This window comes from Monodon monoceros, unplaced genomic scaffold, assembly GCF_005190385.1.
Source record: "Monodon monoceros isolate NGI ecotype Baffin Bay Population unplaced genomic scaffold, NGI_Narwhal_1 Super_Scaffold_18, whole genome shotgun sequence".
In the NCBI taxonomy this organism is placed as follows: domain Eukaryota; kingdom Metazoa; phylum Chordata; class Mammalia; order Artiodactyla; family Monodontidae; genus Monodon; species Monodon monoceros.
The window spans coordinates 75915454-75943042 of NW_021703774.1; the positions used below are offsets into that span (position 1 = coordinate 75915454).

General features: G+C 38.4%; 1 protein-coding gene across 2 annotated transcripts in view; it reads left to right on the top strand.

Annotated features, from left to right (window-relative positions):
* NOTCH2 (notch receptor 2) overlaps window positions 1–27589 on the top strand; it is a 206412-nt gene that overhangs the window by 60277 nt on the left and 118546 nt on the right. For both annotated transcript variants that reach the window (XM_029229052.1, XM_029229051.1), the window contains exon 2: window positions 22333–22414. Coding sequence is in view for 1 of the 2 variants with exons in the window: in XM_029229051.1 (XP_029084884.1) it covers window positions 22333–22414 (82 nt within the window). In the remaining variant the exon portion in view is untranslated. The remainder of the gene's footprint in view (window positions 1–22332; window positions 22415–27589) is intronic.

Here is a 27589-nt window from a genome sequence, read left to right on the forward strand (position 1 = left end):
GCTGATCTTTGGCATAGGTGTTTTTTTTGTGTACACAGCTGGTATGTGGGTGCTTAGCTACATGAAAATGTTAAGAGTCACAAATGTATATTAAAGAGGTTTGCAGGTTTTGGTGGATATCAGATTGTTCTGACTGCATCGCAGTAGGTGTAGTGAGTGAAAGGACGCTGGACTAGTAGGTCAAAGAATTGTGTTTTAGTCCTAGTTTGGCCATCTTGACTTGAATAACTTTGGACAAGTCCCTTATTTCTCTGAATTGCAGTTTCGTCTTCTGTAAAATGGTGCTAATACCAATTTGCATGCTTACAAGATTGTTGTGGGGATCAAATGAGATCGTTTGTATGAAAATGTTTTGTAAAGTACGGAGGTACTTTTATCATAGTGTTATGTTTGGCCAGTTGATCTGCGTAGTTCAGCCTTCTCAGGGCTGAGAATTCGAGGGTGTGAACTGACTTTTCTGATTTGCTTGGCCACAGTGTTCACATTGGCCTTAGAATGCTTATAGGTTTGGGTGGGGGAACATAGGTAGAAGTAAGCTGAAAATTCCTGCCCTTTAGAAGCTGGGATGTTAATCCTGGGTACGTGTTGCCAAGTCAGTACCAACTCCATCTGTAGGTGCTTATTACTCTCATTTTACTGGGAGGACACTGACCAGACAACTAATATGACTGGCCAATTTCTGAAATTCACATCTTTAGAGTTACCCCTTGAGGGGTAAGGTACTGTGTCTTTGGAAGGTTGATGCTTTGGGGTTATTTTCTGTGGAGATGGAAGCTCACTGTGCTTAAATTTATAAACATGTTCTACTTAGCTATTCTAAAGCCAGATTACATTGAGGGAGAGAATATTTGATTCACTTGATGTTTTTAATATAAAACTTAGAGTATTTGAGACTTTCTATGGTAACTTATATTCAGGCTTAGTGCCAAAGTGATTACAATGCGTTGGTTTTAATGTTTTTGATGAGGTGATGTGTGCTTTGGTGGGGAGGAGGAGAGATGTTACTTAATCACCAGCAAACACTAATACATTAATAACCACATTCACTGAATCCTTTGTCCCTTTGCTTGAACTGAGGGTTACTTGCTTTAATACCAGTTTTCCAGAGGGCTTAATCCTGTTAATGTGATGAAGTGATGGTGAGAAGGACATTCCCACTGGGCCTGGAGTGGTATAACTGGTAAAACTCCCTTTGTAAATCCCTCTTGTTCAACATGAGTGTCACTCCCATTTCCCCAAAGTGGAATGAATTTTTATTGAGGAGAGTATTTTAAGAGTGATAAACAAAAGAGATTAAAATATCTCCTCTGTCAGGTCACTGTGACCTTAGAAAGCTAGAATAAACTATCATTTTGCAGATTTTATTTTTGTCTTCTTTTGTGGGAAATTAAGGACTTGTTTATGTTCTCTTTAAAAGAGATAGAAAATGACTGGCCTGCTCCTTCAACAGTTTGGCTTGGCAAACATTTTCCAAGCATTTCCCCTGTGCCTGGCCTCTTAGCTGGGTTGAAGCTAGGTAGAGCAGACGTGGTGTAGGTGTTGCCCAGTCCAGAGTCTCTCTTTCGCTGGAACTCCCTTGGGCTGTCAGGCAGGAGGAGTGGCAGCAAAGCAGATGAAATGAGTGGTAGGCCAGGGCATCTGCTTAAAAAATTTTTTTCTAGGAATTTATGACTCATTTATGAGAGTAGGGGAAGCACTGAGCTCCAGAAAGTCAACACCCCTTACTGGATTTACCCCCCAAATTTTAATCTAATATATTGGAGTTTAGATCATTGCTTTTGCTCTTTCTGAGAACTCTGGACTGAAACTGGGACAAGGGAAGTCTTTTGGCCTCTCTAGAACCAAAAAAACCTTTGTGAAAGGCAATGTAACTTTTGCCAGATCAGGTGTTGCTGCAAATAGAGAAACCTAGATTTCCTTCCCTTGTTTGAAGACACAAACATGGAAGACAAATTTCAATATGGTCACTTATTATTATTATTTTTAACATCTTTATTGGGGTATAATTGCTTTACAACGGTGTGCTAGTTTCTGCTTTACAACGAAGTGAATCAGTTATACATATACATATGTTCCCGATATGGTCACTTACTGACGTATAGGTGTACCTTGGAGATATTGTGGGTTCAGTACCAGACCACTGCAATGAAGTGAATGTCACAATAAAGCAAGTTACATGAATTTTTTGGTTTCCCAGTGCATATAAAAGTTATGTTTACACTGTATTGTAGTCTATTACGTGTATAATAGCATTATATGTAAAAAAACAATGTACATATCTTAATTAAAAATACTTTGTCGCTAAAAATGCTGACCATCATTTGAGCCTTCATCAAATGGTAATCTTTTTGCTGGTGGAGGGTCTTGCCTCGTTATTGGTGGCTGCTGACTGATCAGGTGGTGGTTGCTGAAGATTGGGGGGGCTGTGGCACTTTCTTAAAATAAGACAACAGTGAAGTTTTCTGCATCGATTGACTCTTACTTTTGTGAATGATTTCTCTGTAGTGTGCAATGCTGTTTGATAGCATTTTACCCACAGTAGAACTTTTTTCAAAATTGGAGTCAGTCTTCTCAACCTCTGCTGCTGCTTTGTCAGCTAAGTTTAATAAAATATTCTAAATCCTATGTTGTCATTTCAGCAGTCTTCACTAGGAGTAGATTCCATCTCAAGAAACCACTTTCTTTGCTCATCCATGAGCAGTGTAGCCTTATCCGTTAAAGTTTTATCATGAGATTGAGCGATTCAGTGCCATCTTCAGGGTCTGCTTCTAACTAAAGTTCTCTTGCTATTTCCACCACATCTGCAGTTATTTTGTCCACTATGAGGTCTTTTTTTAAAAAATTGAAATATAGTAGATGTACAATATTATGTTAGATTCAGGTGTACCACATAGAGATTTGACATTTGCATACATTATGAAATGTTCACCATGATAAGTCTAGTAACCATCTGCCCCATACAAAGTTATTACAGTATTATTGACCGTATTCCTTATATTACATTCCTGTGCCTTATTTATTCTATAACTGGATGTTTGTGCGTCTTAATCCCCTTCGCCTATTTTGCCTCACCCTACCCTCTCCCCTTTGGCAACCACCCATTTGTTCTCTGTATCTGTGAGTCTGTTTTCATTTTGGCTTTTTTTGTTTTGTGTTTTAGATTCCACATATAAAGTGAGATCATATGGTATTTGTCTCTCTCTGTCTGACTTATTTCACTTAGCATAATGCTCTCTGGATTCATCCATGTAGTTGCAAATGGAAAGATTTTTTTTTTTATGGCTGAGTAATATTCTGTTATATGTTTATATATACCACATCTTCTTTATACATTCTTCTATTGATAGACACTTAGGTTGCCTCCATATCTTGGCTATTGTTAATAATGCTGCTGTGAACATTGGGGTGCATGTATCTTTTCAAATTAGTGTTTTTGTTTTCTTTGGGTAAATACCCAGAAATTACTGAATCATATGGCAATTCTATTTTTAGTCTTTTTGAGGAGCCACCATATTATTTTCCATAGTGGCTGCACCAATTTATATTCCCATCAACATTTTAAGAGGGTTCCCTTTTCTAAACATGCACACCAGCACTTGTTATTTGTTGTCTTTTTGATGATAGCCATTCTGACAGGTGTGAGGAAACATCTCGTGGTTTAGATTTGCATTTCCCTAATGATTAGTGATGTTGGGCATCTTTTCATGTGTCTATTGGCCATATGTATGTCTTCTTCAGAAAAATGTCTATTCAGATTCTCGGCCCAATTTTTTTTTTTTTTTGCGGTACGCGGGCCTCTCACCGTTGTGGCCTCTCCCGTTGCGGAGCACAGGCTCCAGGAACGCAGGCTCAGCGGCCATGGCTCACGGGCCTAGCTGCTCCGCGGCATGTGGGATCTTCCCGGACTGGGGCACGAACCTGTGTCCCCTGCATCAGCAGGCGGACTCTCAACCACTGCGCCACCAGGGAAGCCCTCGACCCAATTTTTGATAGGGTTGTTTGTTTTTTTGATGTTGATTTATATGAGTTCTTTGTACATTTTGGATATTTACTCCTTGTCAGATATATCATTGGCAAATATCTTCTCCCATTCAGTAGGCTGCCTTTTTGTTTTGTTGATAGTTTCCTTTGCTGTGCAAAAGCTTTTTAGTTTGATGTAGTCCCATTTGTTTATTTTTGCTTTTGTTTCCCTTGCCTGAAGAGATAGATCCAAAAAAAATATTGCTAAGATCAGTATCAAAGATCGTACTGCCTATGTTTTCTTCCAGGAGTTTCATGGTTTCAGGTCTTGCATTTAAGTCTTTAATCCATTTTGAATTTATTTTTGTATATGGTGTGAGAAAGTGGCCCAGTTTGATTCTTTTGCATGCAGCTGTCTAGTTTTTCCCAGCACCATTTATTGAAGAGGCTGTCTTTCCCCCATTGTATATTCTTGCCTCCTTTGTTGTAGATTAATTGGCCATATAAACCTAGGTTTACTTCTGGGCTCTCTATTCTGTTCCATTGATCATTGCATCTGTTTTTGTGCCATGTCATACTGTTTTGATTGCTATAGCTTTGTAGTATAGTTTCAGTTTGGGAGCATGATACCTCCCGCTTTGTTCTTTCTCAAGATTGCTTTGGCTGTTGAGGGTCTTTTGAGGTTTCATACAAATTTTAGGATTATTTGTTCTGGTTCTGTGAAAAATACCACTGATATTTTGATAGGGATTGTCTTGAATCTTAGACTGCTTTGTGTAGTTAGGACATTTAAACAGTATTGCTTCTTCTAATCCATGAGCATGGTATATCTGTTCATTTGTTTGTGTCATCTTTAGTTCCTTTCATTAATGTCATATAGTTTTCCCAGTACAGGTCTTTTACCTTTTAGGTTTATTCCTTGGTATTTTATTCTTTTTGATACAATTGTAAATGAGATAGTTTTCTTAATTTCTCTTTCTGATTATTATTAGTGTATAGAAATGCAACAGTTTTCTGTATTTTGCATCCTGCAACTTTACTGAATTTATTTATTCTAATAGTTTTTTTAATAGCATCTTTAGATTTTCTACAGATAGTATCATGTCATCTGCAAACAGTGACAGTTTTACTTCTGCCTTTCCAATTTGAATTCCTTTTATTTCTTTTTCTTGTCTGATTGCTGTGGCTAGAACTGCTGCTACTGTGTTGAATAAAAGTGGCAAGAGTGGGCATCCTTGTCTTGTTCCTAATCTTGGAGTAAATACTTTCAGCTTTTCACCATTAAGCTGAGGGTTTGTCATATAAGGCCTTTATTATGTTGAGGTGTGTTCCTTCTGTACTCACTTATTGAGAGTTTTTATCATAAATGGATGTTGAATTTTGTCTAAAGCTTTTTCTGCATCTATTGAGATGATCATATGATTTCTATTCTTCAATTTTGTTTGTTGGGAGTTTTAAAATTACTGATTCAGTTTCAATTCTGATAATGAGTCTGTTCATATTTTCTGCTTCTTTCTGATTCAATCTTGGGAAATTGTCCATTTCTAAGGATTTATCCTTTTTTTTTCTAGGTTGTGCATTTTACTGACATAACTGTTTGTAGTAATCTCTTATGATTCTTTGTATTTCTGTGGTGTTTGTTGTAAGTTCTCTTTCTTTTCTGATTTTATTGATTTCAGTACTCTCTCTTTTTTTCTTGATGACTCTGGCTAAAGATTTATCCATTTTGTTTATCTTTTCAAAGAACCAGCTCTTAGTTTCATTGATCTTTTCTATTGTTTTTAGTCTCTGTTTCATTTATTTCCACTCTGATCTTTTTTATTTCTTTCCTTCAGCTAACTTTGTGTTTTGCTTATTCTTCTTTTTCTAGTTCCTTTCAGTGTAAGGTTAGATTGTTTGTTTGAGATTTTTCTTGTTTTCTGAGGTAGACTTGTATTGCTGTAAACTTCCCTTTTAGAACTGCTTTTGCTGTATCCCATAGATTTTGGTCGTTGTGTTTCCATTTTCATTTGTCTCTAGGTATTTTTTTTTTTTTGCAGTACGTGGGCCTCTCACTGCTGTGGCCTCTCCTATTGTGGAGCACAGGCTCCGTATGCGCAGGCTCAGCAGTCATGGCTCACGGGCCTAGCCGCTCCGCGGCATGTGGGATCTTCCCGGACCGGGGCGCGAACCTGTGTCCCCTGCATCAGCAGGCGGAGTCTCAAGCACTGTGCCACCAGGGAAGCCCTCTAGGTATTTTTTGTTTTTTCCAATTGATTATTTAGTAGCTCGTTGTTTAGACTCCATGTGTGTATGGGTTTTTTTTTGCAGTTTTTTTCTTGTAATTGATTTCTAGTCTCATACTGTTGTGGTCGGAAAAGATGCTTGATATGATTTCAGTCTTCTTAAATTTATTGAGACTTGTTTTGTGGCCTAGCATGTGATCTATCTTGGAGAATGTTGCATGGGCACTTGAAAAGAATGAGTATTCTCCTGTTTTTTGGATGAAGTGTTCTGTATATATCTATTAAATCCATTCGGTCTAATGTGTCATTTAAGGCCAGTGTTTCCTAATTGATTTTCTCTCTCAGTGATCTGTGCATTGATGTAAGTGGGATGTTAAAAGTCCCCTATCATTGTGTTACTGTCAATTTCTCCCTTTAAGTTTGTTACTATTTGCTTTATGTATTTAGGTGCTCCTATGCTGGGTGCATATAAATTTACAATTGTTATACCTTCTTCTTAGATCAATCCTTTTGTCATCATGTAATGTCCTTCTTTGTCTCGTTACAGTCTTTGTTTTAAAGTCTATTTTGTCTGATATAAGTATTGCTACCCTAGCTTTCTTTTCATTTATATTTGTATGGAATACCTTTTTCCATTCTCTCACCTTCAGTCTCTGTGTGTCTTTAGATCTGAAGTGAATCTCTTGTAGGCAGCATATATATGGGTCTTGTTTTTGGTCCATTCAGCCACTCTCTGTCTTTTGATTAGAATATTTAGTCTATTTACATTTAAAGTAATTATTGATAGATATGTACTTATTGCCATTTTGTTAATTGTTTTCTGTTATTTTTTTTATTTCTTTGTTGTTTTTTTTTCTTCTTTTGCTCTCTTCGCTTGTGATTTGATGGCTATCTCTTGTGTTGTATTTGGATTCCTTTCTCTTTTGTTTGTGTATCACAGATTTTTGGTTTGTGGTTACCCTGAGTCTCATATATAACAACATAAACATCTATATATTTCACTACTTTTGTCTTTTAAACTTCCTATTAGCTTTATAAGTGGTTGATCTACTACCTTTACTGTATTTTTACCTTTACCAGTGAGATTTTTTTCTTACATAATTTTCATATTTCTAGTTGTGGCCTTTTTTTCTGCTTAAAGAAGTCCCTTTAACATTTCTTGTAAAGCCTGTTTAGTGGTGCTGAACTCTTTCAGCTTTTGCTTGTCTGTAAAACTCTTTTTATCTCTCCTTCAACTCTGAGTGATAAACTTTTTGGATAGACTGTTCTTTGTTGTAGGTTTTTCCCTTTTATCACTTTGAATATATTGTGCCACTCTCTTCTGGCCTGTAAAGTTTCTGATGAAAAGTCAGCTGATAGTATTATGGGAGTTTCCTTGTACTTGTTGCTTTTTTCTTCCTGCTTTTAAGATTCTGTCTTTATTTTTAATTTTTGCCATTTTAATTGTAGTGTCCCTTCGTGTGGACCTCTTTGGGTTCATTTTGTTTGGGACTCTCTTTGCTTCCTGGACTTGGATGTCTGTTTCCACCCCCAGTTTAGGGAAGTTTTCAGCTATTAATCTTCAAATAAGTTCTCTGCTCCTTTCTCTCTCTCTGTTTCTTCTGGGACCCCTGTCATGCAAAATCAGTATTCTTGATATTGTCCCAGAGGTCTCTTAAATGGTCCTCATTTTTAAAAGTTGTTTTCCTTTTTTTCTGTTTAGCTTCAGTGATTTCCACTACTCTGTCTTTCAGATTGTTGATCTGTTCTTCTGTATCATCTAATCCACTGTTGATTCCTTCTATTGTATTTTTTTATTTCAGTTATTGTATTCTTCAGCTCTGTTTGGTTCTTCTTTATATTTTGTAACTCTTTGGTAAAATTCTCACTGTGTTCATCCATTCTTCTCCTGAGCTTGTTGAGCATCTTTATGATCATTACCTTGAACTCTTTATTGGGCAGATTGCTTATCTCCACTTTGTTTAGTTCTTTTACTGAGATTTTGTCTTGTTCCATCCTTTGGAACGTATCCTCCATCTCCTCATTTTGCCCAATTCTCCATGTTTTTTTCTATGTGTTAGGTAAGTCGGTTATGTTTCCTGTTATTGGAGAAGTGGCCTTATGTAGGGGATGTGTGATAAGGCCCAGCAACATGCACCACTCTGATTACCAGAGCTATATGTTCTGGGGATATCTCCTATGTGGGCTCTGTGCACCCTACTGTTGTGGCAGGGATAACTCCTGTGTGCATGCTGATAAGTGGGGCTGATCCCTGGCCTGGTTGACTGCAAGGCCATGTCTCATGCAGTAGCTGTGGGCCAGCTGGAGGGAAGGGTAGGCTTCCCATGCAATTGACTGTTTGGCTTGAGGGGGCTTTGGGGCTGGTGCTAGCCTCCTGGAGTGCAGGACGTCCACTGAAGTCTTGTACCCCTCAAAGTCATCCAAGAGGGTTTGAATCAACTTCTTCCAAGCTCCTTTTAATGCTGATACTTTGACCTCTTACCACGAATCACAAATGAGCTCAATAATATTTAGAATGGTGAATCCTTTCTAGGAGGTTTTCAATTTCCTTGCCCAGATCCATCAGAGAAATCTCTATGGCAGCTATAGCCTTACAAAATGTATTTTTTAAATAATAAGACTTGAAAGTCAAAATTACTTATTGATCCATGGGCTGCAGAAAGGATGTTGTGTTAGTAGCAATGAAAACGACATTAATCTCATAGCACATGTCCATCAGAGCTCTTGGGTAACTAGATGCACTGTTATTGAGCAGTAATATTTTGAAAGGACTCTATTTTTCTGAGTAGTAGGTCTCAACGATGGTCTTAGAACATTCAGTAAGCCATGTTGTAAATGGGTGTACTCTTACCTAGGCTGTGTCGGTCCATTTATGGAGCACAGGCAGAGTAGATTTAGCATAATTCTTAAGGGCTCTAGGATTTTTGGAGTAGTATTCAGTAAATAAGCATTGGCTTCAACTTAAAGTTACCAGCTATATTAACCCCTAACAAAAGAGCCTGTTTTTTGAAGCTCTGAAGCCAGGCGTTGACTTCTCTCTAGCTATGAAAGTCCTAGATGGCATCTTCTTCCAATACAGGGATGTTTCATCTATACTGAAAACCTGTTGTTTAGTGTAGCACCTTCATTAATTATCTTAGCTAAGTCTTCTGGATAAGTTGCTTGCAACTTCTGCTCAGCACTTGCTGTTTCACCTTCTGCTTTTATGTTAAGGAGATGACTTCTCTCCTTAAACCTTTCCTTAAACCAGCCTCTGCTAGCGTCAAACTTTTCTTCTGCAGCTTCATCACTTCTCTTAGCCTTCATAGAAATGAAGAGAGTTGGAGCCTTGCTCTGGATTAGGTTTGACTTAAGGGAATATTGTGGCTGGTTTGTTCTTCTATCCAGACCACTAAAACTTTCTCCATATCAGCAATAAGGCTGTTACACTTTCTTATTATTTGTGTGTTCACTGGAGAAACACTTTTAATTTCCTTCAAGAACTTTTCTTTTGCATTCACAACTTGGCTAAGTGTTTGGTGCAGGAGGCCCAGCTTTCAGCCTATCTTGGCTTTCAACATGCCTTCCTCACTAAGCTTAATCATTTTTAGCTTTTGATATAAAGTGAGAGACGTGTGACCCTTCCTTTCACTTGAGCACTTAGAGGTCATTGCAGAGTTATTAACTGACCTAATTTCACTTTTGTTGTGTCTCAGGGACTATAGAAGCCTGAGGAAAGGGAGAAAGATAGGAGAATAGCTGGTTGGGGAAGTGGTCAGAACACACACATTTATTAAGTTCACTGTCTTACACGGACACAGTTCATGGCACCCCAAAACAGTTAAAGTAGAAACATCAACAATCACTGATCACAGCTTATCATAACAAATACAATGATAATGAAAAAATTTGAAATTTTGTGAAAATTACCAAAATGTGACACAGAGACATGAAGTGAGGAATAGCCATTAGAAAAATGGCATGACAGATTGGTTCCATGCATGGTTACCACAAACCTTTAATTTGTAAAAATGCAATAAAGCAAAATGCAGTAAAATGAGATAAGCCTGTATACAAGATTTTCTGTTTGCTGTCTTTCTTGGCTCATCCAGCAACAGTTAGGTGAGCAAGAATGGACATGAGCATTTGCAGGCCAAATTGTGACTGTTAGTGTGCTGGGCTGTTTTTATTCAAATGACTGGTGTTAACTCCACAGAAGTCTAAGTAGTCTTAGAGATAAATTCTTGCTTACATGCACAGTAAAGAAAGAATGCGAGTAGTTGAAAGTTTTATGGAGTTAGAGGACTAGGGTTTTTCAGAGGGATTGATTGAACATTGAAATTATCAGCTCTTCATCAAATATTTTTAAACATGCATTATTATTATTCTTTTCTGTTGACCATGGGGCCAAAGTTTTGTTTGCATGAGTTGGCATAGATTTGTGTTTGAAGAAACAAAAGAAGGGAGGGATTGAAAACAAAACTACATAGAAATGGAAGTTTGGGGCTGTATTTCATGTTTTCTTTTACCCTTGATATTTAATAAAGATTATTTTCCTTCTGTTACCTTCTCCTGTTCCAAGGTTGTTGCTCCAGACATGTTCTCTGGAAATGGGAACGATATGCATTTACCATCTCCAGATTTAGGTATTTTCCTCACAGTGCTGGTTTCTCTGCTTATCTGGGATATTCTGGGTATGAGCCTACAGTTTAGAACCTTTTGAGCTCTTGGGTTTAGACAGTTCTCAGTGATGTGTGAAGGAAGTTTGAATTGAATATTGTCCACAGGTGAATAGGGTTTACTTTTGGCTGAAGATATAGGACCTCAGTGACCCAGATAATAATATAGAAATGACCCAAATGTTAGGAACTTAGCCTGTGCAAACCCTGACTTCAGAACATTTAGTGCGACTTTGTATAAAGATTCAGACCGGGCTTCCCTGGTGGCGCAGTGGTTGCGGGTCTGCCTGCTGATGCAGGGGACGCGGTTTCGTGCCCCGGTCCGGGAGGATCCCGCATGCCTCGGAGCGGCTGGGCCCGTGAGCCATGGCCGCTGAGCCTGCGCGTCCAGAGCCTGTGCTCTGCAGCAGGAGAGGCCACAACAGTGAGAGGCCCGCGTACTGCAAAAAAAACCCAAAAAAACAAAAAAAAATATTCAGACCTTCTATCATCCATTAGCGTAATACACTGATTATGGTGTTCCAGTGACTTGATTCTTGGGAGTAACATTTACTGCTACCAACCAGCGATTTAAAAAAATCCTTCCTGTGGGGAAGGATGCCTGTGGGGAAATTGAAGTTGTTCCCTGGGTTTTCCCCATTTGGTTTTGGGAAGTTTCCATGATTTTATATAATAACATATAACAATTTAGATTTTTCCATTTTCACTTTCGACATAATTTTGTCCCTTATTCTTTCTTTTTAGGGTCTACCTCTAAATTAACAAACAGTAGAAATTGTCTACTCCATTTAAAAAGCATTCTGAACAATTTAAGCTAAAAGAACACTTTGTTTCTTTTGGGTGGGTATCAAGAAAATTGTATATATTTATAAAATTCTTTTCCGGCAAGGGTACTTAAAAGCATGTATTTGAAATTAAGGGTTTTTTGAAAAATGGAGCTGTGCTTAACAAAATAGTCTTTTAAAAATTTTACAAAGGGAGTGTTTACTAAAAGCACAGGAAATTGGTGACAGGCAGAGTTTGTCTCTGATAAGAGAACAGATAGAGACCATAGAACAGAACAGATAATATAAGATATAAGACAATGGAATAATACCTCAGACTGGCCTTTTATGACCACTAAGTAGTACAGAAATATATAGTCCTTTGTGTGGAGAATAATTTAACTCCAAATATGACATAACTTCTTACCCTCTGTTGGATTTTATTACACTAAGATCCTGACCCTTTTGGGCATGAAAACCTTGTAACTATTTTGGTCAGTGTCATTTTACAAAGGGTTAGATACTTACAGTGAAGAAATACATTGGAGCTATTTTGGACCATATTGGTGCTTATTGTTTTGTGGATGTGTATCAGTGTATCTACCCATGGGGAAAATGGTACTGTAGAATAAAAGCATACTATCACTCTAAGACACTGATGAAAGAAATTAAAGATGATACAAGCAAGATGGAGAGATATACCATGTTCTTGGATTGGAAGAATCAACATTGTGAAAATGACTATACTATCCAAAGCAATCTACAGATTCAGTGCAATCCCTATCAAACTACCACTGGCATTTTTCACAGAACTAGAACAAAAAATTTCACAATTTGTATGGAAACAAAGACCCTGAATAGCCAAAGCAATCTTGAGAAAGAAAAACAGAGCTGGAGGAATCAGGCTCCCTGACTTCAGACTATACTACAAAGCTACAGTAATCAAGACAGTATGATACTGGCACAAAAAACAGAAACATAGATCAATGGAACAGGATAGAAAGCCCAGAGATAAACCCATGCACATATGGTCACCTTATTTTTGATGAAGGAGGCAAGAATATACAATGGAGAAAAGACAGCCTCTTCAATAAGTGGTGCTGGGGAAACTGGACAGCTACATGTAAAAGAATGAAATGAGAACACTCCCTAACACCATACACAAAAATAAACTCAAAGTGGATTAGAGACCTAAATGTTAGGCCAGAAACTATCAAACTCTTAGAGGAAAACATAGGCAGAACACTCTATGACATAAATCACAGCAAGATCCTTTTTGACCCACCTCCTAGAGAAATGGAAATAAAACCAAAAATGAACAAATGGGACTAATGAAACTTAAAAGCTTTTGCACAGCAAAGGAAACCATAAACAAGATGAAAAGACAACCTTCAGAATGGGAGAAAATATTTGCAAATGAAGCGATTGACAAAAGATTAATCTCCAAAATTTACAAGCAACTCATGCAGCTCAATATCAATAAAACAAACAACCCAATCCAAAAATGGGCAGAAGACCTAAATAGACATTTCTCCAAAGAAGATATACAGATTGCCAACAAACACAAAGAATGCTCAACATCATTAATCATTAGAGAAACACAAATCAAAACTTCAATGAAGTATCACCTCACACCAGTCAGAATAACCATCATCAAAAAATCTGCAAACAATAAATGCTGGAGAGGGTGTGGAGAAAAGGGAACCCTGTTGCACTGTTGATGGGAATGTAAATTGTTACAGCCACTATGGAGAACAGTATGGAGGTTCCTTAAAAAACTAAAAATAGAACTACCAGATGACCCAGCAATCCCACTACTGGGCATATACCCTGAGAAAACCATAATTCAAAAAGAGTCATGTACCACAATGTTCATTGAGGCTCTATTTACAGTAGCCAGGACATGGAACCAACCATGTAGCCATGGACAACAACCAACCTGTTGTCCATCAACAGATGAATGGATAAAGAAGATGTGGCACATATATACAATGGAATATTACTCAGCCATAAAAAGAAACGAAATTGCGTTATGTGTGGTGAGGTGGTTGGACCTAGAGTCTGTCATACAGAGTGAAGTAAAGTCAGAAAGAGAAAAACAAATTCTGTATGCTAACACATATATATGGAATCTAAAAAAAATAAGAAAAAAAAGGTCATGAAGAACCTAGGGGCAGGATGGGAATAAAGATGCAGGCGTAGAGAATGGACTTGAGGACATGGGGAGGGGGAAGGGTAAGCTGGGACAAAGTGAGAGAGTGGCATGGACATATATACACTACCAAACGTAAAATAGCTAGTGGGAAGCAGCCGCATAGCACAGGGAGATCAGCTCTGTGCTTTGTGACCACCTAGAGGGGTGGGATAGGGAGGGTAGGAGGGAGGGAGACGCAAGAGGGAAGAGATATGGGGATATATGTATGTGTATAGCTGATTCACTTTGTTATAAAGCAGAAACTAACACACCGTTGTAAAGCAATTATACTCCAATAAAGATGTTTAAAAAAAAAAAGCACACTATCTTAGCTTAGCATTCACTTGGAATTTTTATGCCTGTTTTCTGCATTTGCCGTTTAGATGTAAATTATTTGGCTTCCATTCAAACCATTTAAATCAATTCTTACCATAATACACATGGCTTAAGATTCATGGGGGAGGGTGTTTCTTTATTCATGCAAATTTTAAGATAGGAACTTCCAAAGATGTTTTAGGTTTGTGAAGATTAAAAAGTATGGTTGCACTTTCTCAACTTTTCATCCCTGTTAAAGGCCAGGAAATTTGCACCATTTTTTCCTCCATATTTTAGTTTTCTACTCCTTACACAGTATGAAATCAGAATTATTAGGCACAGTCACATTTGGGTATCCCCATGCTTATTAAAATTGGAGCCTTGGAATATTTTAAACACATAAACCGATTGTTGAGTTTGTTAAAGGGTTTTGTCAAAATTAGAGATAGTTAGTTCATTGAATATTTTATGAATATTGAGTATACCTGCTGCGTTCCAGGCACTGTTCTAGGTCCTGGTTATACAAAGATGAGCCAATTATGGTCACTGCCTTTAGGGAATTTGCTCAGAGGTAGAGAGAAATTGGTGAGCCTGTATTTATAATGCATCTGCCCAAGATGTAAGGGGAGTACAAGGAAGGACATGTAAATCAGACTGGAGGGTCTCTGAGGGCTTCTTAAGGAAGGTAATGCTTTATTCGTGAATTGAAATATAAGTAGGAGTTAGCAAGATGGAGAAGGAAGAAAGGGAGGGGAAGTATTTTCCAGGTGGAAGAATGTGTGTGTAGAGATGATTATTAACAAATTGGTCACGTGATTTATAAGTATATGTGTATTTTTCATATCTTGCATTTCATATGGAAGAGGAAGTCCATTTTCATCCCCAAAACTAAGAAATTAAAATTTAACTCATAAGTAATTTTTTTCTGCAGTCTTTAAAAATACAGCAAAATAAAAGAAAAAGAAAAAAACACAGTGCATAATATATGTTAACATAGTACAGCAAATGTGCCAAATTTTGTTTTTTGCAATAAATCCAACATTATAAAATAGGACAAAAATTGGAATTTTTAAAATGAAAGATTACTATGGATTCACCAACTCACTGGGATGAATCTCTTTATAAAACTAAAAATGCTATTAATAATTAAAAAAATACCCTTATGTTATTTGTAAATTCAGTTTTTTGTTGGTTATATTTTCTTAAATCAAAGCATTCCTGCTTTTGAAAAGTAGTAATATTTTGCTATGAATCTTATAGCTTAAGCCTTAATTTCTGTGGGTCTGGTATTATCATCTCTTAGGTAGAAAACAAATGTTCTATTAGATGATACCTTTAAGGGGCATAGAAATCCTCGGAACGCTATCAGGAAAATAAAATTAATATCTCCCTTGTTTCATTTATGTGCCTTTTAATCAAGGCAGATTTCAAGGAGGAAGACAGATGTTTCTCCATTTTGTTTTTCTTTAAATGTACTACTTGGGATTTGAAGCTTCTGCACTTCTGTTTGTTTGGATTTTTTTTTTTTTTCCATGGCTTAATCCCAAAAAATGGAATAAAAAATTTAGCGAAAGCTTTGTTGTTTGAAATTGCAGGGTGCTGCGAGACTTATTGCAAATCCCTGATGTCTCCCTGTCTGCCCTCAATTCTCCTATTTTTGGTAATAATGCAAGCAGTCATTTTAGAAAACTTTGCTTTGTTCATTTTACTGAGCCTCTTCCAGCACCATGTGCCTGAAGCAATAGCAGCCAGCCACAGCCAAGGTCCTAGGGCATAAACTCAGACTTCATCTTTCTCAAATGCTGCTACTTGAAATTTGCATAAACGTTGAAAAGAAGATTAAAGGGGCCCTCTATGCCTCCTCTTCACATATTTTAGGAACCCCAGCCATTCAAGGCATTAAAATGTCTTTTGAGTCATCAGGGGACGTAAAAGCGCAAACAGATGCCATCCTGCAGACAGAGGGAGCAGGATATGAAAAAAATCATGTGAGATAGACAACGGAGGCTTATTTGAAGAGGTTGCAAAGCAACAAGTAATGCCAATTTAAAACGATTACATGTTAATGCAACAAGTGAAACACGTTTGAAGGCTGCTCAGATTACACCGGCTGGGGTGCAGACTTAATTACTCATGTTAGAGATTCCTAAAACAAAGGGAGGCTTTTAAACCAGTGATATGTAGCTGGCATGATACTGAAAAGCCCTGGAAAACCTAGGTAAATGCCTAGAGGAAGTTTTAAGGACAATTCCATTAAGTCTGGAGATCTTGGGCCTGTCCCTAAATGGGCAAATTCCTTAGGCACTGGAACTGGTAAAAATCAATGACAGTTTATTCTGTTGTTTGCAGTATTTATATACAAATGAGGCTGATAAACTTTACTAGAACCTTGTCTGGACTGAGTTATACTTACTGCTAAACAACAAAGGTTTGTGTTGTATTTCTTAAAGGTTCTTTCTGGAGTGATTCTGAAATTGATATTGAGAGGGTCTGCTAAAGGTATACAGTAAAAACAATTTTTATTTTACTCCTATTTATCTTAGAGTCATTTGGGTAGGTCATATTCTGTCTGTCCCTATTCCTAACTTCCCTAGATTGTGTGCACCATGAGAATAGGAATTGTTTGTTTTGTCCCTGTTTGCTTTTCATGCAGTGCTTAGTAGAGGGCCATACTCAGAGTAGTCGTTCAACAAGTAGTAAAAGCACCATGTTAGAACTGAATGACATTTTTGCTCATATATCGTGTTATTTTACCTTTCATGAATCACTTCTCCCTATGCTTGCAGTGCTATACCTTTTTTTTTTTTTTTTGAGCAGTGAGTGACTTTTTTTGTAGTAGTTCAGGATCTCTTTTACTAGACCTTTATTGGTGGCAACTGGGAAGAATTTATTCCATTTATTGATATGTCCTAAATTGCTTAGGGCTCTTCTATTTTTCCAGATTTCTCAGTTTGTTAAACTGGGGTTTGATTGATATAACAAGTTCCTCTAAAGCCACCATTTATCACGGAATCAATTGCAAAGAATTTAAGTACCTACTATGTGAGCAGTCCTTTTTTGAGCTCTTACTATGTGTCAGGCATTGTTCTAGGCTCTTTAAATGTATTAATTTGGTTCATTCTTGCCAGGGCTCTGAGAGAGATTATTTTGTACATGAAGAAATGAAAGTACAAAGAGGATACAGAGATAGACAGTAAATGGTGGGGCTGGAATTCCAACTGAGATCCTGATTTCAGCATTTATGCTTTCAATCACTAAACTATATTGCCTCAAATATACAGAAGAGAAGAAATAGTTTCTATCATCTAGGAACTTAAAAGTGTAAAAGCCGAGAGAGTTAGGAGACAATACAGAATTAAATGCTAAATTGTGAGTTATGAGTGTTACAAGGGTAGGGGTTGGCCTGTGAGGACAGAACCGTCCAGGGGAAGCTTTGTGGGCCAGGCAGAAGGTGAGCTGGGCCTGGGAGGAAGGAGCAGAATTTAGATAGTAAAGGGGAAGTGGCAATCAGAGGAAGCTGAGATACTAGTGGAGGCAAGGAACTGAGTTCACAATGGTCTGTTCAAGCAAGAGGCTGCATTCAAAGCAGTTCAAGGTGAAATGCTGGGCGCATAATGTAGGCTGCGATCTTGAAGGCCAGGGTGAGGGCTTCGACTGGAAGAAGGAAGGAATGACTCGTTCCTGGAAGAAAAAGTGCCAAGCTTGGCTCTGTACCTACTGAAGGTACTGCATCCACCTCTCAACTGGTTCTTCTGAAGCCAAGCTGAGAATAAGTTCTGAAAACTGAGTAAGAACTGAAAGCCACTGCAGATTAGCGAGTGGTGGACTGACCCTTGTAACATTGTCATTCTGGGAGGTTAGATGGGATTAGAATAAAGTCCTTACCATTTGCGGGGGAGCTGAGAAAATGAGTGGCTTCGGCCTAGTCTAAAATGGGGTGACTTTCATAAGCTTATATAAGAAAGGAAGAAAAGCCTTCACACACTGGAACATTTAACAGCCTTGACTTTTTTCAAACACAGATCTGGTTGTGTTGCCTTCCTTGCTTAGAGCAGCCCAGTAGTTCATGCTCACCCTTAGAGTAGAAGCCGTAATCTAACCCCTGCCTGCCTTCCTTGCTGTTTCCTATTACCCTCCCTGTTGTTTAATAATTTCTAGCCATACAGACATGGAATACCAGTCTCATTCCATCTCCAGGCCTTTACGCTTGCTGTTTCCTCTGCTTGGGATCACTGTTTCCCCATATCTTCATGATTCTTGTTCATTTAAGTCTTAGCTCAAAGGAAACCACCTGAGAGAGGCCTTTCCTAGTCACTTTATCTAAAGTAGGTCCCTACACCTCCAGCCTTCCTGCTTATGTTGTATCCCATAACTGGGTTCTGTTTCCAATAGAATCTCTCACTTACCGCTGTGAGATAATAAATAAATTTACTTATTCATTATCTGTCTTTCCCTAGTAGAAATAAGGTTCATGAGGACAGGGACTTTATTCTGTTAACCATGGTTTCCCTGACATCAGGGCCTGCACCTCACATAGTAGATGCTCTGTAAGTACTTTTTTTTTTTTTTTTTTTTTAATGAATTTGGCTGCTCCCTGAGGCTTGTGGGATCTTAGTTCCCCGACCAGGGATTGAACCTGTGCCCTCGGCAGTGAAAGTGTGGAGTGCTAACCCCTGGACCTCCGGGGAATTCTGTCTGTAAGTATATTTCTGAGTATTGGAAGACTAGTCCCCAAATATGCAGTAGAGAAAATGTGTGAAAATTGGAAATATTCTAGATATTGTGTCACATTGCCAAGTGATGGAGTGATGAAATTGGAATCCACTGCTTCTTTTTGTTTTTGCCCTTTTTGGGGGCAGGGGGCACGTACATATATGAGATTGATATTCATCAGCCAGCATTTATTGAGTAACCTCTGTAGCTTAAGATGAAAATTCGGGAAAAAGTCACTCCTTTTGTGAGTGACCGGTTTCTCTGAGTCTGTTAAAACATCAGTTTAATGTCTAACTGATATGATGGAACTTTTTACTTTACACATATAAAGCTGCTTTTAATTTTATTGTTAAATTTAAGTGTTTTACGTTGGGAAAAAAGTAAATTGAATTTTGAAATGAGATCTTTCCCAGCCTCACTGTCATGGTTTTTAGTTATCAAAGTTTTAACTTCTATATATATGACAAATAATTACAGTATTCATTTAGAAATAGCCTCTGAGCAAAGTTGTGAGTCTCAGATTTTACTTGGTTGTCGTTGCTTTTATTCATCCAGGCCATACATTGTCGTCTACATCATCCAGGACTTCTGGTGGATTATATAGTCTCAGGGGATTCCTTGAAGTGGACCACCATGCCTTAGTACAGGAGTTGTGTCCAAGTGTGGCTCCTCAGAGTCGCAGCATCAGCATCACCTGGGAACTTGTTAGGCATGCACATTCCCAGGCCCCCTTTAGACTGACTCACTCAGAAACCGGGGTGGCGGGGGGTGGAGTCCAGCAATCTGTGTTTTAGCAAGCCCTCCAGATGATTCTGATACACACTAAAGTTTGAGAACCGTGGCTTAGTAAATGTTAAAGGTTCAAGGTAGCATGATCCTACGGACCAGCCAAACGGCATTAATTATTAGCCTTGTGAGCCTACCTCCTTTTTGGTCCCTGAATTTGATTGGTTCACTAAGGCTAGGCTGTGAAGTTATTTTCTAGATTGATTGCCACATATTGACTTTAGGTTGTTTGTATTTCTCTGCACCTGTCACTGTAATGATTTTCCGAGATGCTTAATAGGAACAGACTGTGATTTTTTTTTTTTTTTTTTTTTGCTTGCACCCATGGCTTTCTGAGTCATGGGTGGCTGGCTTCTTTTGTCCTTCTGGATAGATCTCTCTAGGTACCAGGCATGCCATTCATCTGCTTTTAGTGAGGGAGTTGTCACTGTTGGATCACAGGGGATCCTTCAGCAGCATTTAGTTTACCCCAGTTTGGTTTACAGGTTGGGAAATTGAGCCCCCATGAGGTTGTGCTTTTCTTGCAGTAGTGCAGCTAGTTTGTGGTAGAGCCAGGGTTTCAGGACTCCTGACTCCCTCCACTGCCCCAGGATTCCTGCAGGGGGAGGCCAGAGCTGTGGCTTGCTCTGGGCCTGCAGGACATTCCTTTCCTATTTAAAGAAAAAAGCAAATAGAAAAAAAGTCAGGAAGTTCTCACTGAAACTAATAAAAGTGTCTAAAGAGAATAAAAAAATCAGTTTGAGAACTTTGGTATGGAGGAAATAACCTGACATTAACTGTTTTAATTATAGTTGTTGCATTGGGCTTATCAGTGTGGGAAGAGGGAGCATTTGAGCCCTACAGGGAAGTGGGATATGGACAACAAGATGACCCTCTTCCTGAATATGCCTGCGCAGGCTGCAGCCTAGTGACTGCTTGTGTGATACCAATAGCTGGAGCCGGGGCTGGACTCAGTAAGGCCCAGCAGTGTCACAGCTAGTGCTATGGAGGAATGCCCCATGAGGAGGCCTCTTAACCTCCTTGGCCTTCACTTTCTAATACGTGGGTATAATAATACCTATTTTGCCCATCTTGAGAAGAAAAATGTCAGATGGTGGGAAGCAGTGTATTACTGTAGTTAAGAGCACAGACTCTCTCATGAGATCCAGACTCCGTACGTTCAAATTCTGGTTCTTTCACTCACTGTTGTGACAATAGGCGGGTCACTTATCCTTTCTGTGGGACGGGTTTAATGAAATTAACTACTTCATAGGGTTGCTGGGAAAACTGAATTAGTTTGTGTAAAGGGCTTAGAACAATACCTGGTATTTAGTAAGTGCTATGTGTTAGCTGCTATTGTTATCACTAGTTTTTAAAAATATTATTATCTTAAGAGCTGAGATTTTTGTAAACATATTCTCAAAGGGTTTCATCACTTGATAACAGTACTGGGCATATAGAAGGCTCTTATGCAGTAATCGTTAATGGAGGAGCTGTTCTAACATCCAGCTTGTGCCTGGGCCCTGCTGTGAGAAGAAGCTGGTTTTGATGCCCCGGAAGGGCAGACCTAGAGCCTCTGATATTGCAGTTTATTCATAGAGTGGTACTCACAGAGGAAACTCAAAAGTGGAGACTTCTCGGTTTTGCTTTCAGGTATTTATACATGAACCATCCTAGGAGATGAAGATCTTAATAATCTTCCAGAAAAAGTTCATGGACTTCAATTTTGATTTTTATTGTTTGACAAGGTTTGTTTCTGTCTTGCCCTTCCACTTGTTATTAGTATTCTTGATAAGCATTTTGGTGATGAAAATTCCAACTCTAAAAGCTAAACAATCAAGGTACTGTAATTATCCAGCAAATGAGGCTTTGGGTGGCCTTCCTCCTCTTCTGGCTGAAATCAGTGAAAGTTTCTACTATTGCTGTTTATTTCTGGGTAGTCTGCTTTTGGGAGGGATTAACATAATGAAGTACCTTTTTATTAAAGGGACTAGGGTTCAAGAATTTGAGAATTATTGTTTTATTTATATATATAAAATTAACTTCTCATTTTCTTTGCTTTAATCCCCCCTCCTCTACAATCTCTATTTATAGTCTACTCCCCATCTTTGTGTGAGCCCCTTAAAGTTAGAGATTATGTTTTATTCATTTCTCTATGAATTCCATTTCCCCTTTTTCCTCTGCGTCCTAATGTAGTGTCTGGTACACACTAGGCTCTCAAATGCAGTTTGTTGAATGAATATTATTGATGTTTCTGATTATTTCTTGAAGTGGCCTGTTTTGAAACTTCACCTGAGGCTTAAGTAATTCATTAATATCATGGTGACCTAGTATCTACCCAGGTCTTCCTAAATATTCATTGATGAATCCTTACATTGCTCATCTGAAGTATCCAAATCCCAAGATGCTCATGGCATATCATGGATAGTATAGCTTTAATTTTCTTAGTATCATTGGGAAATAGGGATGTAACAGCCAGAGAGATAGAGGCACAGAGAATTAAGAGTATCATTCCGGACCACAGAACAGTTATCGTGGGAAGAGACTCTTGGGATGAGCTTCTGTACTTCTATGACCGCAGGAGCCAAAAGATAAAAAGATGATTAAGACTCTAAAGGGAAACCTAAATCAAGTTGGATATGGGAATGAATGTTGACCCGGATTGGATGATGTTTCTCTGATGTCTGAGGGTTATGACTAGTGACTTATTTCTAATGTGTATTTGTTTTTGTTTTTAGCATTGCAATGTCGGGACGGCTATGAGCCCTGTGTAAATGAAGGAATATGTGTTACCTACCACAATGGTACAGGGTACTGCAAGTAAGTTTTTCTCTGTTTTTTTCCTTCTTTATGTATTTTATTTTTCCTCAATAGGAAATTGGACAAGATTTGGTAATACTGCTCTATTTTTAATACTTTTGTGAAATATTACTGGTTCTCTAACTTTTCTGATGTAGTTTTTGTGGGGGATGAGGATGTGGATGTCAGATAAATGGTTAATAAGAACTTACTGTCTTATCTTTTTCATCATGAAAAAGACTTTCAGTGAGTAGCTAGTTAAATATAGTGAGTACATTCTTTTACATTTTCAGTTTAAGGCAAAGCCTCAGAATCGCTTTTCAACGTGTTAGCTGTGATCTTGTTTTAAAGTCAAACCAAATAGATGTTAACTTTAATTCTGCCTATTGTAAGTAAATACTATGTGAAATACTAAGTAAATCCATGTGAAACTTTTATCTAATATAAAAAATCAATTCTGAAAGACTGTGAGAGAAGATGCACACATGCTTGTAGGGATGGGGTGGGGAGCAGGGGCTGTGGCTGAACGTCATTATATAGGTTTAAAAGAATAAGGATGAGGAGTAGATAGGACTGGGGGTTTAGACTAGTCCTCAGGAGCATTCCTTTTCTTTCTCTCTGATCATCCTCTAGTGTAGCCATACTTTTTGTTTGAGGAAACCTGTGAGGTAATCTCATAAATTGCTTCTCTAGGTTGCCTATGGATAATTTTTTTCCCTCTTCAACCTCAATTGAAAATTTTTGATAGGAACATGTTTCCATTCTATTTCTTTAATGGAAAATAAGATTTGGCAATATAACATTTATCTTCTTTAACACTTTTATGGGATATATTTGTTCTTTGCTTTGGTAGAAGTATTTGCTTGCTAAGCATTTTTTAAAAAATTAATTAATTAATTTATTTATTTTGGGCTGCATTGGGTCTTCGTTGCTGCGTACAGGCTTTCTCTAGTTGCGGCGAGCGGGGGCTACTTTTCGTTGCGGTGCAGGGGCTTCTCTTGTGGAGCACAGGCTCTAGGCACGTGGGCTTCAGTAGTTGTAGCACGTGGGCTTCAGTAGTTGTAGCATGTAGGCTCAGTAGTTGTGGCTCGCGGGCTCTAGAGCGCAGGCTCAGTAGTTGTGGCGCACGGGCTTAGTTGCTCCGCGGAATGTGTGATCTTCCCAGACACAGGGCTCAAACCTGTGTCCCCTGCATTGGCAGGCAGATTCTTAACCACTGTGCCACCAGGGAAGCCCTTGATAAGCATTTGAAGTGAGTTTATCCAACATGGGTTTGTTTCTTTTCTGGATATTTAACTGAAAAACATAACTATGATAATGACATTTTTCCAATCAAGTCTATTCTGACAACAGGATCTAAGTTCTTTAATGTTATGAACAAGAATTTTCCAAGTCAGAAAAAATTTTCTTCACCAAAGTGAAAATATTTTAAGCTGTGATGACAGTAAAGCTTAACAATAGGTTGTTTGGATTGGAATAAATATAACATTGGAAGTGAAATTTTTTATGTAACTGATTATGGGCTGTTCACTTAGTTTTTCTAGCTGGGAAAAAAAATCCAACCAAAAACATGTGATGTAGTCTCCTCTAAGAATGGAAACACAACTGGAGATAATAAGGAAAGGAACTTAGTACCTTAGAATTGGCCACTGAAATCTTGTTAATCTCTTTGGCATCTGGTGTCTTAGTTACTTGCTTTATTCTATTATTTATCTCTCTCGTGGTAGTTAACCCATTATACTATGATCATTTGTTGATGTGTTGGTTTCTCCCACTAGAGTGTGAAGTCCTGGCCTTGTGTGCTTTTGCACAGTTAATGCCTAGTACAGCGCCTGGTATGAAGCTAGTGCTAAACGATATGTTTCTTGAACCGAAAGTGCTCAGTAGATATCATTCACATGTCTTTAAATCTGTTTGTCTTAAATAAGTAGAAACTGTCCTTTCCTCTGAGAATTTTGTTGGCTTCATGTAGCATTCAGGATGGTAGTACTATACAGAGAGGCAATTTAGTTCTATTTAGAGATAATTCAACTTGGTGACTTATGTAGGGAGAATTTCAAATACGTTCTAAGTGTTGGCCTACATATTTGTGGTCTGACATGGGGAAAGAGGGCTGTAGAGGACACCAATCTCTGAGCACTTACCAGGAATGGACACTAAGGGACATTTCGGGGAGAAAACAGATTTGTGAGCTGTTAGTCTCAGACTCTGCAACCAAGGTGAGAGAGACAAAGTTGACCCTAGTTTTTGGAAGAAGCATTGCTAGGAAACAGGGAACTCACTTTGTGATTGACAAAAATGGAGCTGCCTGAATTCTGTCCCTGGATACTTGTTAATTATTGATGGGGTGGGTTGCTTATGGATATAGTTCTGGATTTAGTCCTGGACATCCCTCAGATGTCTTCCAACCCTGTTGTGAGGGAAACAAGCTTCTAGAGAAAAGGAGAGTAAGGGAATAAAATGGGCAAGGCCATCTTTTCGGGAGACCGATGTGAACAACAAACCTTGTAAAAAGAGAATGTTTCTCTACTTCAATAAAAGTAATGTTAGCATCTTCAGGAGTATCAGTGTCTACATAAGTGGACACAGGAAAAGCAAGAACAATATCAGGGAAGCCAAATCAGTTGTCCTACAGTGCCATGCCAGCCAACCTCCACAGAACGTTAAGAAAAATTTAAGTAAAAGTGCCATTTATTTAGCAGACCTTTCAGTATATCTTCACCAGCTTTGCTTTTTTTCCCTGGGGAAAGAAGTTACTCCAGCTTGCTCAGTAAACACTGTTTTCACAAAAAGGTAATAAATATTAGAACACTTAGAAGGTTTATAAAAATTACATCAGATATGCAGGACATATGATTGACTTTTTATCCGTGAGATTGCTTAGTGGATTAGGAAAAGAAAGCTGAGGCCAAATTTTTTTTACTGGGGTGGGTGGGTAGGAGTTAATGGAAAATGTTTTAAAGTAGAAGGTATCTGACTGTGTCTTTAAAGAGCATAATGTTATTGATTCAGCTAAATTATAATTGTTGTTTATGGAAGTTATAGAAATCCTTGATAAGATCACATTGACAGATGAGGATAAGTACTTTTAAAGGTTAGTTTTGTACACAGCTCAACTGTTTTTTCTAACTGTTAAGAGTCCAAGTACTCTATCAGTCTGTGATTAGATTGGGAGCCAGACAAGGAGAAACGGTGTAATCTTGCATAAAACTCAATTATTGCTCCTAAATAGTTGTTGTCATATCTTAATAAAGCCCTCTCACTACAGAGAGATAAAGCATTTCATTCTCTCGCTTGTCCTACTGGGAGGTGTAAATATATAATTAAATTTGGCTGTCATTAATCACTTTCAAGTTGTTTTCTCAGGCTTTCAAATATAAACCACTCCAAATCCCACTTTGATTAAAAACCGTGGGCAACTCAAGTTCACTAGAATGTTGGGGGTGGGTGAGGTTATGATTTGTAAAATTCACAAAATGTGTATTTTTGAGGACGCATTTATCATAGTTATTTAAAGTCCTTGTTTGCCAGTTCTTTAACATCTGGGTTGTCTTTGGACATGTTTCCATAAACAGCTCTTTAACTCGACTGTGGGTACAGTTTCCCTTTACTTCATGTTTATGGTAGTTTTTATTGTTTTCTGGACATTGTGAGTGATGCATTTTAAACTTTATCTTCTACTAAAGAATGTTACTGGAAGATCACCTTGATGCTATTTGGGCTGTGCTATGGGGGGTCTGTTATGCTTTTAGTCTGGTGGTGCGTCTTGGTCTAGACTTGGGCTTTAGATATAATCCTTACTCCCAAGATATGACCCCTCAGTGGGTTCAGTGAAAAGCATGAGGTTTTTACCATATTCTGGGGTGTGTCCCAAGCCCCTCTAATTTGGTAGGATTTAAAGTAAAACCTCTGACTCCCTGGAGCCATGCTCAGCTTTTCAGCCTTCCAGCTCTTGCTTTCCATTGTGTTCCTAAATATCATCTTGTGGTGGAGTTATATTACATATTTTCGGGCTGCCTCCTCTGTGGTTCTGTTTTTTCCAGGATTTCTCCTCCTCAAATTTCAGCTACTTTGACAATTCTAGACACCTTTGACTCTTTAGCTCAGTAAGACTTGCATTCTCTGCTTGCTTTCTGTTTCTCTTGTGCTTCATGAACTGGGGAATACTCTTCAGGGAAAAAGGTGTATAAATGCATGTTTCATATACGTAGTTTGTTTATCCTTCGAGGCTCGTATCCCTTCTAATTTCTGCCCGCTTTAATTGCTCTCTGGTACCTTTAATATTTTGTCTGGAGTTTATAACTATTATGAATGGGTGAGTTGATCTAAGTTACTCTGCCATTACTTTTAATGGTAAGAATTATAATCTTAAAGGAGTCTTTCAAAGTTTTCTACATACCACTTGGGAGGTAACTAGCACAATATTTGTTAAACAATGGAAAGTCAGCATGAGCTATATAGGCTCCTGTGGATGGGTGATTGCATTTGAGAATCTGTACTTTTTGCCAAAGTATCTAACTAGAAACTACATTTTTTTTTTTTTTTTTTTGCGGTACGCGGGCCTCTCACTGTTGTGGCCTCTCTCTCCCACTGCGGAGCACAGGCTCCGGACGCGCAGGCCCAACGGCCATGGCTCACGGGCCCAGCCGCTCCGCGGCATGTGGGATTCTCCTGGACAGGGGCACGAACCCGTGTCCCCTGCATCGGCAGGCGGACTCTCAACCAGTGTGCCATCAGGGAAGCCCTTAAAGTAAATTATTATAAATAGAAAATGTTATAAAATATAACTGTGTCACATTTTACCTAAAATTTATCTATTAGGTATAAGAAACGTTAAACTTTAACAACTAACAATTTTCCTTGCCAGGATTAGAGAGTAGTGTTGGTGGTCCAGGCCTCCAAAAGCCATCGAAGAAAACTGGAGCCATCGCCTTCTTTGTCCTCTTGATAAGTTTCTGTATAGTTGCGAGAGAATAGAGATACTCAGAATCTTCCAGAGCCTTGCTTATAGTAGAGGATGCGTTATCAATGTTTGTGTTGTGGCCATACTGCCCTAGAAAGGCATTTTCAAAAGTCATGACTGACTCAGCATTTTCCCCTTTCACTCACCTTGTTGGTGAGTGCTGTTCAGGGGCAGTATCAGATCAAAGAAATGCACTGGGAAAAATATCAACTGTTAAATCACTTTCTCTTTTT